The sequence below is a fragment of the Onychostoma macrolepis genome, chromosome 05, assembly GCF_012432095.1.
Source record: "Onychostoma macrolepis isolate SWU-2019 chromosome 05, ASM1243209v1, whole genome shotgun sequence".
In the NCBI taxonomy this organism is placed as follows: Eukaryota; Metazoa; Chordata; class Actinopteri; order Cypriniformes; family Cyprinidae; genus Onychostoma; species Onychostoma macrolepis.
The window spans coordinates 4,352,016-4,370,912 of NC_081159.1; the positions used below are offsets into that span (position 1 = coordinate 4,352,016).

An 18,897-nucleotide genomic window follows, 5' to 3' on the forward strand; every position below is an offset into this window, starting at 1 on the left:
ATGTGTGTATACTGTGTGTAATTATATACATATATATATAAATACAAACACATGCATGTATATATTTAAGAAAAATATGTTATGTTTAGGCCTATATATTAAATATATTTCTATATAATACAAAATATAAGCAGAATATGAATATATAAATGTATAAACTTAAATATTTTCAAAATATATATTGTATGTGTGTGTATTTATATATAGGCTACATAATAAATATGCACTGTACACATACATATAATGTAAACAAAAACTTTTATTTCGGATGACAATCGTTTGACAGCACTAATATATATATATATATATATATATATATACACACACACACACTCTTTCTCTTTCTATATTTCCCATCAAAATACCAATCTTTTATGTATGTATGTATGTATATATTCTTTATTTATTATCCTTTCAGTAGCCTAAGTAGCTTTTTTAATATATTTTATTAGATTTGTCAGTAGTTCTTTAATATTCAACTCTATAACCTTGATTTTGTACGGCAGATTATAGAAATTTGGATATCTGTAGAATTATCAGCTTTATCTTTTTAATAAACATGACCTCATGCACTAGTAGGCATAGTAAAAGGCATAGCTAAATCCAAACATGTAATTTATTTTATTTTAAGATCCAGTTATTACAGTAATTTATAACATTTACAGTTTTTATTTTTATTTTTTTGGTGTCATTGAACATTTTAATATGAATATAATTTACTTTATTACATAATATAGAAATAAAAACGTGAATGGGAAAAAAAAAAAAAAGTCAATGAAATTCATGGGAGGTGTATGTCTTGACTCATCATCACCGGAGCGCATTCGGTGCTTTGGTTCCAGCCTTTGCAGAGATCCAGCTCTAGCGAGCGACGCGACGCGACGCGACAGGCGCAGGAATCATGGACGCTCCGCAGCGCGCCGCCCCTCTCTGAGCTCTTCTCTGTCCTCACGCCCGCGGTGCTGAAATCAGCCTCGACTCGACAGCAATGTAACGGCAATGAGACAAAGACACCGGCAGCCCGACGAACAGACCGATAATGGACGATGATTTGTTTCAGTTAAGACAGCTCCCGTGAGTCTGCTTTTCATGCCGTTTCTTTCATCCGACCTGAGCCGTCATGTTCCGTTCATTTCAGCCCGTTTAGCGATCTACAGCTGCTAGATTGTGCCGTACACAATGTGACATTGATATTCACGCAACTTATTTGAAAAATCACTGCTTACATAATGGCTGCTGTAGATGTCTGATGTAGAATATGGATATTTGGGTTGTATGGATTGGCAAAGGTGTAGCCTAGTTTGGTAAACAGATCAAGTAGATTCAACTAATTATGTATTTTAAAGCCCTAACGTTGTGTTGCATAAAATGTTTCCTCGTCCATTGATTCATTTGCATCGTACGTGACGATTCCATGGAATAACGCAATGGTTATTTTAATGTGGTATAGACACTCATTCTGCTCACAGATCACTTTGAATGGTGTTCAAATAGTTTTATGCAATAACATGTAGCCAGTTTGATTGGCCTAATAGAAAATGTTCCACTCTGTCCATGTTTTTAGATTCACTTTTTGTTGACTTTTTTCTTCACATTTTAAATTACAGTATTTTTAAACGATTTCTGTGGCAGGGCTTCTTAACCTAGGGTTAAGCACTAAGCACTTTTCCAAATTATTTTTTTTTCCCTCTCAAAAAAAAAAAAAAAAAAAAAAATGGGAAGAAGCAGGTTTCCACAATTTCACTTAAAAAAGTTATTATAAAATATATATTATAAATTTGACTATACTTGTATTGTCCTCTTAAATGTAATATTATTTTCATCATAAAGTAATATTATATTGTATATTACATGTATGGTAATTAATACTTTATTATGCTTCTAAAAGCTAAAGCTAAAATTGCATTTATCTCTGTTAAAGCTAATATAATTTTAAACATATGATAAGCTAAAGCTTTTATTGTAACATTTTTACTTTCTTTTTCTGTTCAATTTACAAACATTTTTAGATTATAGAAAAAAGCTTAAATATCCCTTATATTGTGTTTTTGATTTTTTTTCTTTCCAAAAATGCTATTTAATATTATGACATTGGACTAAAACTTCCTGACTTTGCTCATGAATGGTATAAACCCATCCCGAAATATTTTGCCCCCCCCCCACGCACCATGCTACACTTGTAGTGTTCCCAAAAATTGCTTATAGAGTTCTGCTATATTGTTATTAAATCAGTCTTTTTATTAATGTTTTACACAGGTTTTGTAAATCTTTTTGGAACTTACAAGCAGTTTTTAAAAGGCTGGTCATTTTGGATAGTAGGTAAAGGATTTTCAGCAAAGCACAAAGTATGACTGGTTTTAAAAGGAACGAGGTCATTAATGAACAGCCAAACGTCTTGGTCTTGATGACTGATCACCCAGTGCATCAGTGGCATCTTAACAAGACGGTGCAAGTTACAAATAAATGTAAATCTGCCCTTGTGTGTCATTGATCATCTGTGTCGCAGTAAAGGTCTTTCCACTGATGCATGTAAGAGTTTTGAATACACTGCCTGCTTATGCTGATGTTATTCCTGTGCTGTGCTGATGCTTGGCAGTAGGCCCAGTCACCATCTGACGGTGTGCAGAAATCACGATGGCAGCGCTCTTAATTGTTGATGTAGAGCTTGTTTCAGCTAGGCTTCAGTCTTTTTCAAAATAATACTGATGAAATCGTCACATTCTTATAGCATTTTCTTTATGTTTGCAGGAGCTCATGTCTGTTCTGTCATTGAAACCATTGCTAATTTCAGATGATTTATGATCTGCATCCTGGTTTCTGTTTTTTTTAACGCTCCCAGAGAAACGTTTGTCTCTGCTGAGCGTGGAGAGGTCATCTGTTTAATTACACTGCCTGTCTGCTCATGAAAGCTTTATTGCTCATAGTGTCGCTGTGAGCACTGCAATTACAGTAATTACACCATGGGATATCTGTGTGCTCCTCTTATTTACTGCTCCCTGATCCAATCTGTCTTCATAGCTGTGAGGATATTTGTAAAGTAAAATCCCCCCGATTACCACTAGAGCATCTGTTATTGTTTTCTTCAAACAGCAGATTTCATTCAGTGAGAAGATGCCTGTCATCCGGTCACCCCATTAAGGCTGTCTGTTGTGAGTCACGGTTTCAAACATCACTCCACAGTCTCTTCGCACGTCTGGCTTTCTCTTGTGCTTTCGTTCCAGAACCCCAGAAGAGGGATTGCACAAACTCTCATCACCTTGGCAACAGTCTCTTATTATGTGCATCATTCTTTTCTGCACATTGCACCTGTATTCCACGTACAGATCCTTGTTCTGTTGAATGATTTATTTTGGCCTGCCATGTTACAATAAACAGCATATATATTGGCTGTATGGGCTGCCGCTATATTATGCATAGGCACTGCTAAATCTGTGATTAAGCTGTCAGGTCTATTTACAACCCGAATTCTGGAAATGTTGGGACGTTTTTAAAATTTGAATAAAATTAAAACTAAAAGACTTTCAAATCACATGAGCCAATATTTTATTCACAATAGAACATAGAGAACATAACAAATGTTTAAACTGAGAAATTTTACACTTTTATCCACTAAATGAGATCATTTCAAAGTTGATGCCTGCTATAGGTCTCAAAAAAGTTGGCACGGGGGCAACAAAGGGCTGAAAAAGCAAGTAATTTTGAAAAGATTCAGCTGGGAGAACATGTAGCAACTAATTAAGTTAATTGACATCAGTTCTTTAACATGATTAGCTATAAAAGGGATGTCTTAGAGAGGCAGAGTCTCTCAGAAGTAAAGATGGGCAGAGGCTCTCCAATCTGTTAAAGAATGCGTAAAAAGATTGTGGAATACTTTAAAAACAACGTTCCTCAACTTCAAATTGCAAAGGCTTTGCAAATCTCATCATCTACAGTACATAACATCATTAAAAGATTCAGAGAAACTGGAGAAATCTCTGTGCGTAAGGGACAAGGCCGAAGACCTTTGTTGGATGCCAGTAGTCTTCAGGCCCTCAGACGACACTGCATCACTCATCGGCATGATTCTGTCATTTACATTACTAAATGGGCCCAGGAATACTTCCAGAAACCACTGTCGGTAAACACAATCCGCCGTGCCATCTGCAGATGCCAACTAAAGCTCTATCATGCAAAAAGGAAGCCATATGTGAACATGGTTCAGAAGCGCCATCATGTCCTGTGGGCCAAGGCTCATTTAAAATAAAGGTTTTAGAGCAACATATGCTCCCCTCCAGATGACATGTATTTCAGTAGGACAATGCAAAACCACATACTGCAGCTATTACAACAGCATGGCTTCGTAGTAGAAGAGTCCGGCTGCTGAATTGGCCTGCCTGCAGTCCAGATCTTTCATCTATAGAGAACATTTGGCGCATCATTAAACGAAAAATATGTCAAAGACAACCACAAACTCTTCAGCAGCTGGAAACCTATATCAGGCAAGAATGGGACCAAATTCCAACACCAAAACTCCAGAAACTCATAACCTCGATACCCAGACGTCTTCAAACTATTTTGAAAAGAAGAGGAGATGCTACCTCTTCATACAACATACCCCTGGCCCAACTATTTTGAGACCTGTAGCAGGCATCAAATTTGAAATGAGCTCATTTTGTGCATAAAATTGTAAAATTTCTCAGTTTAAACATTTATGTTATCTATGTTCTATTGTGAATAAGATATTGGCTCATGTGATTTGAAATTCTTTTAGTTTTTATTTTATTCAAATTTAAAAAACCCATCCCAACATTTCCGGAATTCGGGTTGTAAATCTGTAATTGAATGATCTTTCTTCATGTTTTCTCAAAACAGCCTGAGCAGAAAGGTATAGAGCATATTTCATTCCGAATACATTATTGGTTCTTTTAGTCATTGGGTCGGAATCATTCATATGCAGTGCTTCAGAAATGTGTCCATCTGATTGATTCTGTATCTTATTGACTGTCTGCCTGTTTGTCTCTCTGACAGAGTGGTGAAATTTCGGCGTACAGGTGAAAGCACTCGCTCAGAGGATGAGTGTGGCGGCAGGGAAGAGGCTTTGCAGGTGGAGGGAGGACGGACAGATATGGAGTCTGTTTCCCTGGCAGATGGTGCTCCGGTGCCTCGGGAATTTGCCAACCCCACTGATGGTATGATTAGCTAATTAATATAGCTTATTGATCAGCGGTTATGTTCTTTTGTTATATTTTTGTTAGAAAAGGTGTTTCTTGTCTTTCTAAATGTGTTTTTCAGGAATATTTTGATTCAGGGCTCTTATTTTTAACCAAAATCGTTGATTTAAAAAATGTTTTTGTTTTTTTGTTAACTGAAATTAAGCTCAAAATATATAAATATATTAGAAAAACCTGAAAAAAAAATGAAATTGAAAATTAGAAATGTTGCCCTGGCAACTAACTGAAATAAAATAAGTAATAGACTGTAATAGAGTAATAGAATTCAACTGAAGTAATAGAATTGCTAACATTAAAAAATAAATTAAAATGCATTTAACAGAAATATATATATAAAAACTAAACTAAAATAAACACATAACAAAATTAATGAAGTGTAAACTAAAATTAAAATGAAAATAAAAAATAAGAATGAATGCAAGATATTAATGAATACTGTAATAGGATTTAAAAGATATTAAAATAACACTTTTGAGCATGTAAAATGCTTCCTATATACAGGTGCTGGTCATATAATTAGAATATCATCAAAAAGTTGATTTATTTCACCAATTCCATTCAAAAAGTGAAACTTGTATATTATATTCATTCATTACACACATACTGATATATTTCAAATGTTTATTTCTTTTAATTTTGATGATTATAACTGACAACTAAGGAAAATCCCAAATTCAGTATCTCAGAAAATTTGAATATTACTTAAGACCAATACAAAGAAAGGATTTTTAGAAATCTTGGCCAACTGAAAAGTATCAACATGAAAAGTATGAGCATGTACAGCACTCAATACTTAGTTGGGGCTCCTTTTGCCTGAATTACTGCAGCAATGCGGCGTGGCATGGAGTCAATCAGTCTGTGGCACTGCTCAGGTGTTATGAGAGCCCAGGTTGCTCTGATAGTGGCCTTCAGCTCTTCTGCATTGTTGGGTCTGGCATATCGCATCTTCCTCTTGACAATACCCCACAGATTTTCTATGGGGTTAAGGTCAGGCGAGTTTGCTGGCCAATTAAGAACAGGGATACCATGGTCCTTAAACCAGATACTGGTTGCTTTGGCACTGTGTGCAGGTGCCAAGTCCTGTTGGAAAATGAAATCTGCATCTCCATAAAGTTGGTCAGCAGCAGGAAGTGCTCTAAAACTTCCTGGTATATGGCTGCGCTGACCTTGGACCTCAGAAAACACAGTGGACCAACACCAGCAGATGACATGGCACCCCAAACCATCACTGACTGTGGAAACTTTACACTGGACCTCAAGCAACGTGGATTGTGTGCCTCTCCTCTCTTCCTCCAGACTGTGGGACCCTGATTTCCAAAGGAAATGCAAAATTTACTTTCATCAGAGAACATAACTTTGGACCACTCAGCAGCAGTCCAGTCCTTTTTGTCTTTAGCCCAGGCGAGACACTTCTGACACTGTCTGTTGTTCAAGAGTGGCTTGACACAAGGAATGCGACAGCTGAAACCCATGTCTTGCATACGTCTGTGCGTAGTGGTTCTTGAAGCACTGACTCCAGCTGCAGTCCACTCTTTGTGAATCTCCCCCACATTTTTGAATGGCTTTTGTTTCACAATCCTCTCCAGGGTGCGGTTATCCCTATTGCTTGTACACTTCTACCACATTTTCTACCACATCTTTTCCTTCCCTTCGCCTCTCTATTAATGTGCTTGGACACAGAGCTCTGTGAACAGCCAGCCTCTTTTGCAATGACCTTTTGTGTCTTGCCCTCCTTGTGCAACGTGTCAATGGTCGTCTTTTGGAAAACTGTCAAGTCAGCAGTCTTCCCCATGATTGTGTAGCCTACAGAACTAGACTGAGAGACCATTTAAAGGCCTTTGCAGGTGTTTTGAGTTAATTAGCTGATTAGAGTGTGGCACCAGGTGTCTTCAATATTGAACCTTTTCACAATATTCTAATTTTCTGAGATACTGAATTTGGGATTTTCCTTAGTTGTCAGTTATAATCATGAAAATTAAAAGAAATAAACATTTGAAATATATCAGTCTGTGTGTAATGAATGAATATAATATACAAGTTTCACTTTTTGAATGGAATTAGTGAAATAAATCAACTTTTTGATGATATTCTAATTATATGACCAGCACCTGTACAAGATAGTTGATTGCATTATCAGACAGCTCACTGAACATCTTTAAAGGAGACCTATTATGCCCCTTTTTACAAGATGTAATATGTCTCAGGTGTCCCCAGAATGTGTCTGTGAAGTTTCAGCTCAAAATACCCCACAGATCATTTATTATATCATTTTGAAAATGCCTATTTTGAGTGGAAGCAGAAACACACTGTTTTAGTGCATATCTCTTTAAATGCAAATGAGCTGCTGCTGCCCGCCCCCTTTTCAAGAATAGAGCTGTGCCTTTACAGCTCATTCCCCAGATACTCTGCCAAAAAACATCCGTTTGGTTTTGATTATCATGTATATCGCGCTGAAATCATGTGTTTTAAACCATATTAGTTTAAAGATCTGAAATAGGGTTTTCTGAGCGCACACATTCAAAGCACGCGCACAGAAAGCGGATGTCACACGGCATGAGAGTACTAAACTAAGTTCTCTTTCATGTCTTATTGCACTTAAACTGTCAAGTTCATGTTAAAAACATACGAATTACAAAAACAGTCGGTTATGTCTGTGAAGGTTAACAGCTGGGAAAGAAATTACGTTTATATTAGATCTGTGTGGCAGCATAAACAGCAATATACAGTTAATAAATCAATAAATCCACTGCTCTCATCTCCTCTGAGGCTGAGACTCTAAATAGTGTTCTGTGCTCATTAGTGCAGCCAAAGACAGAACAGTTAGTATGCTTTGCTTCAACTTTTGGCATGGCGTTAGAACTAGTACACCGTTGCCGCTTGCAAAAACACAATGGCGGCGCCTTAGGTGGAAAGTTAGATTAAGGGGTGTTAATATTATAATAAGATCCCCTTTCTACATCACAGGGGGAGCGAAATCTGAGCGGCTCGTTTGGCTTTTTCACATGATTGCAGAGAAAGGCTTACCAAAAAATTTACTAGGTTGTTCTTTTTCACGTTTTCTGGGTTGGTAGATGCTCCGGAGACTCAACTACAGCACTTAAACACGGAAAAAGTCAGATTTTCATGATAGGTCACCTTTAGGGCTAAACTATTCTCCATATCTTGCTCTTTCAACAGATACCTTCATGGTTGAGGATGCAGTGGAAGCCATTGGCTTTGGGACATTCCAGTGGAAACTGTCCATCCTGACTGGACTTTCCTGGGTAACAAAACTGAAACGAAATGCAGAGAGGGAATAATTGTTGTATCCTCACAACCCTGTATGATTACAATTAATTTGGGCTTTAGAAAGACACTGTATAAATAAAACATTTGATTTTATTTATGATATATTATTCAAATGAACACTGTATCATTTTTAAGCTGGTAATCTTTAGCTCATTCTGTAGTCAGAAGGAGTAGCTGCTATATTTATTTCCATATTGCCGATGGTTGTATTTGTGTGCAGATGGCAGACGCCATGGAGATGATGATTCTCAGTATATTGGCCCCTCAACTGCACTGTGAGTGGGCACTGCCCAGCTGGGAGGTGGCACTGCTAACTTCGGTACTGTACGCTACTCCTTGAGTCAATAATGACTCCCCTCGTGCTTTTTTAGACAGGTTTGGCAGTAGAAATGTTCTTGTTCCGTTAAGCTTTGCATCAGCTGTTCCTAAACGTGTTTGCCTGAATAACCGCACTGACACATATGTAATGAGTTTCTTACCTTCTCTGAAACAGGGAGTATTCATTGGAATGATGATCAGTTCTTCATTATGGGGAAATATATCTGATAAATATGGGAGAAAAACAGTGAGTATGTTCATAAATTAAAGAGCGGTATGTGCATGTCCAACGGCACAAATGTTATTTATAATTTCACTGTGCACCAGCGGGGACTGATTACAGCTGTGTGTGTGTTTGTGGTAGGGTTTGAAGATGAGTGTATTATGGACCCTGTTTTACGGCCTCCTCAGTGCGTTTGCACCTATATACGGATGGATCCTGTTCCTCAGAGCTCTGGTGGGCTTCGGCATTGGAGGGGCTCCACAATCGTAAGTGTGACACAGATCTAAATACACATGCACCCGTTTAGACGTTTGGTGTCGTTAGGATTTTCAAAATGTTTTTAAGTCTTATTCCCATCAAGGCTGCATTTTGTCACGATCCTACTGGATCCCGGGAAACGAGGAGACGAGGAGCTCGGTAATAAGGATTTTATTTACTTAACTCAGGAACACAGGAGACATGGGACATCCAAACAGACATATAGACAATTAACAGCTGACCTGGAGACAGGGAAACACAGGGCTTATAAACAGAAGGAAATCAAACGAGGAGAACTGTAACAGGTGGGGAACAAATCAAACACGGCTGGAGACTAATAAACTAATAATCTAAGGAACAGGAACAAACCAAATATGGGCACGAGAGGAGGGGAAACACAAGACAGGACTGACATTACTCCCCCCTCCCGGAAGGCGCGTCCCGCGCCTAGCAACATCCACGGGGAGGGGGGGTGGGCGCTCTGGAGGCCTCTAGGGACCAAGAGACACAGACAGCCTCCAGGGCGGCGCCCGTTCCGGGAGCCATGGCGGATCAGGGGAGTCTGGCGGCCATGGCGGATCAGGGGAGTCGGGATGCCATGGCGGATCAGGGGAGTCTGGTGGCCATGGCGGATCAGGGGACTCGGGATGCCATGGCGGATCAGGGGAGTCTGGTGGCCATGGCGGATCAGGGGACTCGGGATGCCATGGCGGATCAGGGGAGTCCGGCGGCCATGGCGGATCTGCCTCCGAGACCTCGGCCCCAGCCCCCACCTCGGCCTCTCTGGCAGGAGCCCTACTACCCCCCCCAAAATTTTCCTGAGGAAATTAGAGGTGGTCTTGGGCTGGGGTTCAGGGGAAGCGAATTCTTGGGAGCACCTTCGTGGCGGAGGCACAGGGGGGCGCTCTGGCAGCGCGGTGCTGGACGGGACCAGCGGAGACTCTTGGGAGCGCCTTCGTGGCGCAGGCACTGGGGGGCGCTCTGGCAGCGCGGTGCTGGACGGGACCAGCGGAGACTCTTGGGAGCGCCTTCGTGGCGCAGGCACTGGGGTGCGCTCTGGCAGCGCGGTGCTGGACGGGACCAGCGGAGACTCTTGGGAGCGCCTTCGTGGCGCAGGCACTGGGGGGCGCTCTGGCAGCGCGGAGCTGGACGGGACCAGCGGGGACTCTTGGGAGCACCTTCGTGGCGCAGGCAGGGGGCGCTGGCAGCGTGGTGCTGGACGGGACCAGCGGACACTCTGGAAGGCTCTTGCGAGGGGCCGGCACAGGCGGGCACTTGCGAGGGGCCGGCACAGGCGGGCACTTGCAAGGGGCAGGCACTGGCGGGCTTGCCGTACTCTCTGCCAGGACTGACACATTTGCTCTGAAAATTTGAAATATATTTTAATATTTAATTTACTCCTGTGATGGCAAAGCTGAATTTTCAGCATCATTACTCCAGTCTTCAGTGTCACATGATCCTTCAGAAATCATTCTAATATGCTGATTTGGTGCACAAGTAACATTTCTTATAATTATCAATGTTGAGAATAGTTGTGTTACTTCATATATTTGTGAGAGTTTTTTGAAGATTTTTTGCTGAATAAAAGAAATTCATAAGAACAGCATTTATTTGAAACATTTTTTTTTTTGAAACAGTGTAAAAAATTATTTAATGCATCCTTGCTAAAAAAAAAAAAAAGAAGGAAAAAAAAAGACCTTTAACGAAATATGGTAAAGAGATTTGCAAGTTCTTTTAATCTATAAGTTCTCCATTACAATTTGCCATTTTATTTAACAATATCATGAAATAATTAAAGACTTACAGTAAACTTTTGATCTCTCCTGTTAGAGTAACGTTGTATGCTGAGTTTCTCCCCATGCGGTCCAGAGCCACTTGCATTCTGTTGATAGAGGTAATATTCTATTCTATTCTATTCTATTCTATTCTTTAACCCTTGTGTGGTGTTCATAGTTTTGTTACTCAGCCAGTGTCCGTGGGTCTTGTGGACCCTCTGCATTTTTGGGTTTTTAATTCAACACAATCAAAAATGTTATGTTAAAATACTCAACAGATGTTTAATTCATCCCAATTGCATGCAATATAAACAGCATATACAGGTGCTGGTCATATAATTAGAATATCATCAAAAAGTTGATTTATTTCACTAATTCCATTCAAAAAGTGAAACTTGTATATTATATTCATTCATTACACACAGACTGATATATTTCAAATGTTTATTTCTTTTAATTTTGATGATTATAACTGACAACTAAGGAAAATCCCAAATTCCAAAAGCACCTGTATGGTTAATATTTGCCCTTTACCTTTGTTAGATCACTTTTATGAATTAAAGTGCTTGGCAACACAGAAACACAAAAATCACACTTACACTCACACTCTCGCAGACTCTCTCTCACACAAACACACATACATACAAACACACACACACACACACACACACACACACTAATAGCAGGCCCAGACAATAGGAGGACAGAGTGAAGGGACACAGGACTTAAAATTTCTACACTTTTATTAACTTCTATCTTCTAGAACATCCTGTATGTAATATAAATGTGTGTGTGTGTTAGGGGTGTTCAGTGTGTGGTCATTAAAAAATGTGACCCTGGACCACAAAACCAACCAGGGTCAATTTCTCGAAATTGAGATTTATACATCATCTGAAAGCTAAATAGATAATCTTTTGTTAGGTTTGTTAGGATTGGACCATATTTGGCTGAGATACAACTGTTTGACAATCTGGAATCTGAGGGTGCAAAAAAATCTAAATATTGAGAAAATCGACTTTAAAGTTGTCCAGTTGTTCTTAGCAATGCATATTACTAATCAAAAATTAAGTTTTGATATATTTACAGTAGGAAATTTACTAAATATCTTCATGGAACATGATCTTTACTTAGTATCCTAATGATTTTTGGCATAAAAAAAAATAAAAATCAATAATTTTGACCCGTACAATGTATTTTTGGCTATTGCTACAAATATACCCCAGCCACTTAAGACTGGTTTTTAAGACTGAATTTGTTCTGATAAATGCTCTTCACAGAAAATGAGCCATGGCCAATGAGTCTGAGTTTGAAAAAAATAATCAATTGTATAATTTTTCTTTTGATAAAAAGTGAAAACAGGTCCCACAGACCTGAACACCATACAAGGGTTCAAAACAGGTATCATAGCCCTGAATGATTCAATTGTTTCAGTTAGAAGTTGAACCAAAATATGGCTCTTCTAAATGTCTTTCTCTTTGATCTTCTGTAGATATTCTGGGCTTTGGGTACAGTATTTGAAGTGCTGCTGGCTATTTTGGTGATGCCAACTTTGGGCTGGCGCTGGCTGCTGGCCCTCTCCACCATTCCACTCATCATTTTTGCAATTCTTTGCTTTGTAAGTATGAAGTTCTCAAATATCAGTTTGTTCTTTCTCTTAAAGCTAGATATGGATAGACTATGCCAGTTTTTTTGTGGTGTGAGCAATATTGTCTGAACAACAGAGTAAGCAAAATGTCAAATGCACATCAACAGTGGCTGCCGGAGAGCGCTCGTTACGATGTCCTGACAGGAAACCAGGAGAAGGCTTTAAACACACTCAAACGCATTGCAGCAGAGAATAATGTCCCCATGCCGCTGGGAAAACTCATAGTGGCCAGACAGGTAAAAGTCTAGTTAAATATACTTGTGTATATTGCTTACTTATTTATATTATTTATGCCATTTATGGCTTTCTTTACTTGGACTTTAATTTCTTGGTAAATAGTTAAAACACTTCCTATAATACAATGTGTTATAGGTGTTAAATCTGAATTAGTGTGGGAATGTTTTCATGCAGAAATTATGATTAATTAATATGTTTGTACTTACAATGATTCTAAATTTATGAAAAAAAAAAAATAGAACCAACTTAAACCAGAAGTTCACGTTTTTGAAAGAATCCTGAAAAAAATCAAAGAATCCTGAAGAAAAATTGTTTCATGGTTTCTGCAAAAATATTAAGTAGTGCAACCATTTTCCATAAAAAATAAAATAATAAATTAACAATATTACCATATTTATTCTTCCCCTCTCAAGTTCAAGTTGCTTTATTGGAATGACATTTGTATTATAGTATTGCCAAAGCATTTTAAGTATATGTAAAATACAGAATATAAATACACCACCAAAGTAATAAAGGAGACAATAAATGATTAATAAATAAGAAAAAAAAACACAGCTGATAGTATCTCTAATATTAATTGTAATAATTACAACTATATACAATGAAGAATAAGTCAAATGAAGCACATTAATGCAATGGATTAACCATTTTGTATGGTGTGTATGTTGTATACATATTTTTGCAGCTAGTTTGGCTGTCGTCCTCTCAAACTATATAGCGGCGTTTCTCTGAGTCATTTAGAGTAAAGAATGAAAAATTCAATGCTGCAAATGCTCTCTCTCTCTCTCTCTCTCTCTCTTTGAACCATTCTGACATTTTATCTCTCCTTATTTTGGGTATAATTGTAATTTTCTGTATTCAGGAGGACAGGGGCAAAATCCAAGATCTTTTCTCTCCACACTTCCGCTGGACCACTGTTCTGCTCTGGTTCATATGGTAAGATGGTCCTCCAAATTCCTATTAATTACTGTGTGAACAAACACTCATTCAATCACCTGTCTTTGTGTAAATGCCTGCTACTGAAGCTTAAAAGGACTTTTTGTTCCCTGAGATTTGTCACATCTCACTCTTTTGTTTCACAATTTCACTCAGATATTCCACAATGTTTTGTTCTTGCTGCTTTCGTTCATATTCTGTTTATTGTGTGCTTTCTGATGCAGGTTCTCTAATGCATTCTCATATTATGGTGTGGTTTTGCTGACCACTGAGCTTTTCCAGGAGGGAGGCGCCTGTGGTAGTGAGTGAAAGCTTTTGTGTGTTTTATAAAACAGTGAGAATGTAAGGACTTTGTATAGAATAGAATACCACATTTATTCAATACTGTACAGTATAACCTGTATACTGCCTAATGTTTTTTTTATTTTTTTTTAATAGTATGTAAGCCAGTGTGTTTAACATCATTTCAAACTATAGAGTGGTAGAATGCTAACCATACACAATTAATGTAATCTGTGTGCATATATTGGTCTTGTGTCTCCCTCTAGGGGCGAAGGGCAGTAAAAGGGAGGCAGGTTGCAGTTTGGAGTGCAAATATCTGAATTCAGATGATTACAAAGACCTTCTGTGGACCACACTTTCTGAGTTTCCTGGTATTCATTTGAATTATAATACCATTAAAGGAATAGGTCATCCAGAAATGAAAATTTACTCACTCTAAGGCTCAGTGGAGTCGCTAGGGATTCTGAACCTATTGCACAGAAATTAAGCATTACATCACTTGCTCACCAACAGATCCTCTGCAGTGAATGGGTGCCGTCAGAATGAGAGTTGAAACAGATGATAAAAGCATCACAATAATCCACAAGTAATCCTCAAATTCATCAATTAACATCTTGTGAAGTGAATAGATTGTTTGTAAGAAACAAATCCATCATTAGGACGCTTAACTTCAAACTGTTGCTTCCAGCTAAAACACGAGTCCTCTATCCATAATATTGATATCTCCAGAGAAAAAGTCATCTTGTCTGAATCAGGAAGAAAATATGCAAAGGTCATGCACCATTTACAGTCCAAAACAATTCTAAACAAATGTCGCGATTATTATGATGTTTTTATCAGCTGTTTGGACTCTCATTCTGACGGCACCCATTCACTGCAGAGCATCCATTGGTGAGCAAGTGATGCAATGCTAAATCTCTTCAAATCTGTTCCACTGAAGAAACAAACTCAAATTGAAACATTTTGGAGTAAAGTTTCAGCAGATGTTCATTTTCTGAGTGAACTCTTCTTTAACATCTTATTTTTAAATAACGTATGGCAGGCAAATAGAAAATGTGACAAACGTATTGATTGATGCATCACAGGCCTGCTGGTGACCCTGTGGGCGATTGATCGATTAGGGAGGAGGAAGACTATGGCACTGTGTTTCTTTGTCTTCTCCCTCTGCATTGTGCCGCTCTACGGCTGTGTGGGAAGGTCAGAAAGCACTTCTATTACTGTCATGTTTCTAGGGCATTCAAGCCTGTGGTAATCACATTTGTGAACGTACTGTGAATAACTACATTCCCTATATCGCAGGACTTCTTTGACAGTATTTATATTCATTGCGAGGGCTTTCATCGCTGGAGGTTTCCAGGCTGCGTATGTGTACACCCCTGAGGTGAGAACTCCTTTTCAATTCATTTCGGTTGATATATAATTATTTTTTTGGAAGAACTGAGGCTCAAAGGGAAGCTCTATCCGTCTTTGCCCTGTCAAAGGAATATGTGATTGAAAATTTGACACTCTTGGCAGATAAATTGTAAGGAGAGTATAGCCTGTATACTGTCAGTGTAGTGTTAAATGTTTTGCTCAAGGCAACAGCTGTGCTGGAGAAGGATTTTGATCTTGGGAAGCGTCCAGTTCCTGGCTCACTCCCACCACATGGCAGCCATTGCAACAGCTCACCTGACATAAAACCTACTTTTCGTGAGCTACTGGAGTTTGTCTCAAAAATCAGGATTGGATATTACACATAGTGTCTGTAGGTTGTTGAAGTACATAGTTGCTTAAGAATGTAGTTACTGACTGTATATTACCTAAAGGAGGTTACCTAACTACATTAATCTTTGTCAGTGATATTTAACTGGTTTTGCAAGTGTTTACATAAGCATGCTGAAACATTTAGTGAAGCAATAGATCCATGTAGGTCGTGTAGGTCCATTCACTAACCACCCTGTGGTTAAGTAATAGTTCAATGTTCACTGAGATCTTTGTTATAAATCTCTTTTGCAGGTGTATCCCACAGCGACGAGGGCACTGGGTTTGGGCACCAGTAGTGGGATGGCTCGGGTTGGCGCTCTCATCACACCATTTGTGGCACAGGTGAGGAAACAATAACAAGAAAGTTATAAAAGACATAAAATACAGAATCATGTAAATACTCAAACAAAAAATATGCACAGACTAAAAAAAACAACAAATGTTATAAAAATTATTTTGAGATATTATAAATGTTGGAGATCCAGTATACTTTGTATATTGTGTGGGCTGCATGATTTTGAGTCCAGCTTGCAAAAAACTCACTCTGCCAACAACAATGCAAAGAGATACCAGAAATATGACGAAAAAGACAAGGGGGCTCATTCACTAACTGCATGTGTGTAAATGTTTTCAGAAATTATGATTCATTAATAAGTTTGTACTTCAAATAATTTTACAACTATGAAAAAAAAAGGTTTGTGTTCACATTTCTGTATACACTAAACTATTATATACTATTATTTATACTATATGTGACCCTGGACCACAAAACCAGTCTTAAGTGGCTGGGGTATATTTGTAGCAATAGCCAAAAATACACTGTATGGGTCAAAATTATAGATTTTTTTTTTATGCCAAAAATCATTATTATGTTAAGTAAAGATCATATTCCATGAAGATATTTTGTAAATTTACTACTGTAAATATATCAAAACGTCGTTTTTGATTAGTAATATGTATTGCTAAGAATTCATTTGGACAACTTTAAAGGCGATTTTCTCAATATTTAGATTTTTTTGCACCCTCAGATTCCAGATTTTCAAATAGTTGTATCTCGGCCAAATATTGTCTGATACTAACAAACCATACATCAATGGAAAGCTTATTTATTTAGCTTTCAGATGATGTATAAATCTCAATTTCGAAAAATTTACACTTAAGACTGGTTTTGTGGTCCAGGGTCACATATTATTCTTATGAATTCTGAAAAAAAAAAATGTGTTGTGGTTTCGCAAAAATAATAAGCCATTTTCAGCAGTAATAACAATAATAATTGTTTCTTGAGTGCAAAATCAGCATATTAGAATGATTTCTGAAGGATCATAGAACACTAAAGACTGGAGTAATGAATCTGAAGATTTAGCTTTGCCATCAAATAAAAAAAATGACAAATTCAATGCATTGAAATAGAAATCAGTTCTTTTAAATTGTAATAATATTTCACAGTGTTACTGTATTTTTGATCAAATGAATGCAATCTTGGTGAACATTAGAAACTTCTTTAAAAACATTAATCTTAATAACCCTTACCAAACTTGAATCTTACTAAACTGTTGAATGTGTGACCTAGAAGAATTTGTCCATCTCCGCTTCTTTCCTCAAGGTGATGCTGGAATCATCTGTGTACCTGACTCTGTCGGTGTACTGTTGCTGCTGTTTGCTGGCTGCTATCGCTTCCTGTGCCCTGCCCATAGAGACCACAGGACGAGGCCTCCAGGAGTCCAGTCACAGGGAGTGGGGTCAGGAGATGATGGGACGGGCCTCAGACCACAGTCCTGGAGAGATTCCACATTCCAGCTCTGAATCACAGGACTAAGAAACACCACCGATAGGTTTGGAAAGACCACAAAGGAATAGCATTTTAAGAACTCTTGGTTTTGATTTAAATCCGTCCATTAATGACACATTCCTCCATCAAAGGTTGCAGGTTTTCTTTTTATGAACCTCCAAACCAGAGAAATGGAGTGGAATAGATTCCCATCACATAATACTCCCCTTTTGCCCTAAGGAACTACAACAGGAGATGATGGGTTGAAAATGGATCTAAAACATGACAAATTGCATTATGCAGTTTAACACATGAAATCACCCTCACGTGATCAGAGGATCTGAGGAGCATTTGAACCTGAAAGATAGCACAATAGAATGAACGATTGCGACAGGTTTAGTATGAAAGCACTAGAAAGAGGATTTGTTTAATTTTTTAAGAGGGCTTTACACTCCAGCATTCCTTTGGCAAAGTCATGAGAACTTTTATCTCTTCATTGAAGCAAAGACAGGATGCTGCTATTAATCAGACATTGCACCAGTTTGTGGTCTGTTATCTTGCTTTTTTCAACTATTTACCATATTTTAAGCTGGTTAAATGTTATCCATTCACAGTTTTAGACTTTCGCTGACAACAGTGACGTATCTAGTGGACACCAAAGTCTTCATTTCACACCTCTCCTCGTCCTCTCACCAGCTGCCAACTGCAATCACTCATGTAAAGTGTATAAACTCCAGGTGATCCCTTATAATCAGGCATATCAAAGGTTATTGGATTCCTCTTATCTTAAAATACAGCTCAATAACAATAAAACAATAGCAAGTGGCTTTCATCAGAACAGGTCTGTAGGTCAAATATATTTTATTATTGTCTATTCTAGCACATCAGGCTTCAAGTATATTTTTCAAACGACGGCTTGCATCAAAACACACAACATTTAGCAACAATCTTTGTTTATTCAGCTCAACTGCTCAGTGCTATATTCAGTCATTTGTATTTCTGCCTTTTCAACCGTACAGTGGGTATGTGTGTGGCATGATGGGAAGTGTGCAGTTGTTCCTGTGAGTGGAGAGAGTTGCCTGCCTTTTGCGATTTAGTACTGCGTTTTGTGTCTGTGTGCACAGATCTCTTGCCACTGCACTGGATGTACATGTATGATAACAATAAATTATGCCTCAACAAAAGAAAGCAAGTATATGTTTCTTTATTATAGA

At 38.2% G+C, this 18,897-nt stretch overlaps 1 protein-coding gene across 1 annotated transcript; it reads left to right on the forward strand.

Annotated features, from left to right (window-relative positions):
• Positions 1–793: 793 nt before the first annotated feature.
• On the forward strand, positions 794–18,859 carry svopa (SV2 related protein a). The gene is made up of 16 exons (XM_058776551.1): positions 794–1,074; positions 5,008–5,168; positions 8,388–8,473; positions 8,719–8,817; positions 8,992–9,063; positions 9,181–9,305; positions 11,128–11,191; positions 12,562–12,687; positions 12,825–12,953; positions 13,817–13,890; positions 14,115–14,191; positions 14,439–14,543; positions 15,258–15,369; positions 15,472–15,553; positions 16,168–16,257; positions 17,519–18,859. The coding sequence occupies exons 1-16, from the start codon at positions 1,040–1,042 to the stop codon at positions 17,729–17,731; spliced, it is 1,650 nt and encodes a 549-aa protein (XP_058632534.1). The 5' UTR covers positions 794–1,039; the 3' UTR covers positions 17,732–18,859.
• Positions 18,860–18,897: the final 38 nt, after the last annotated feature.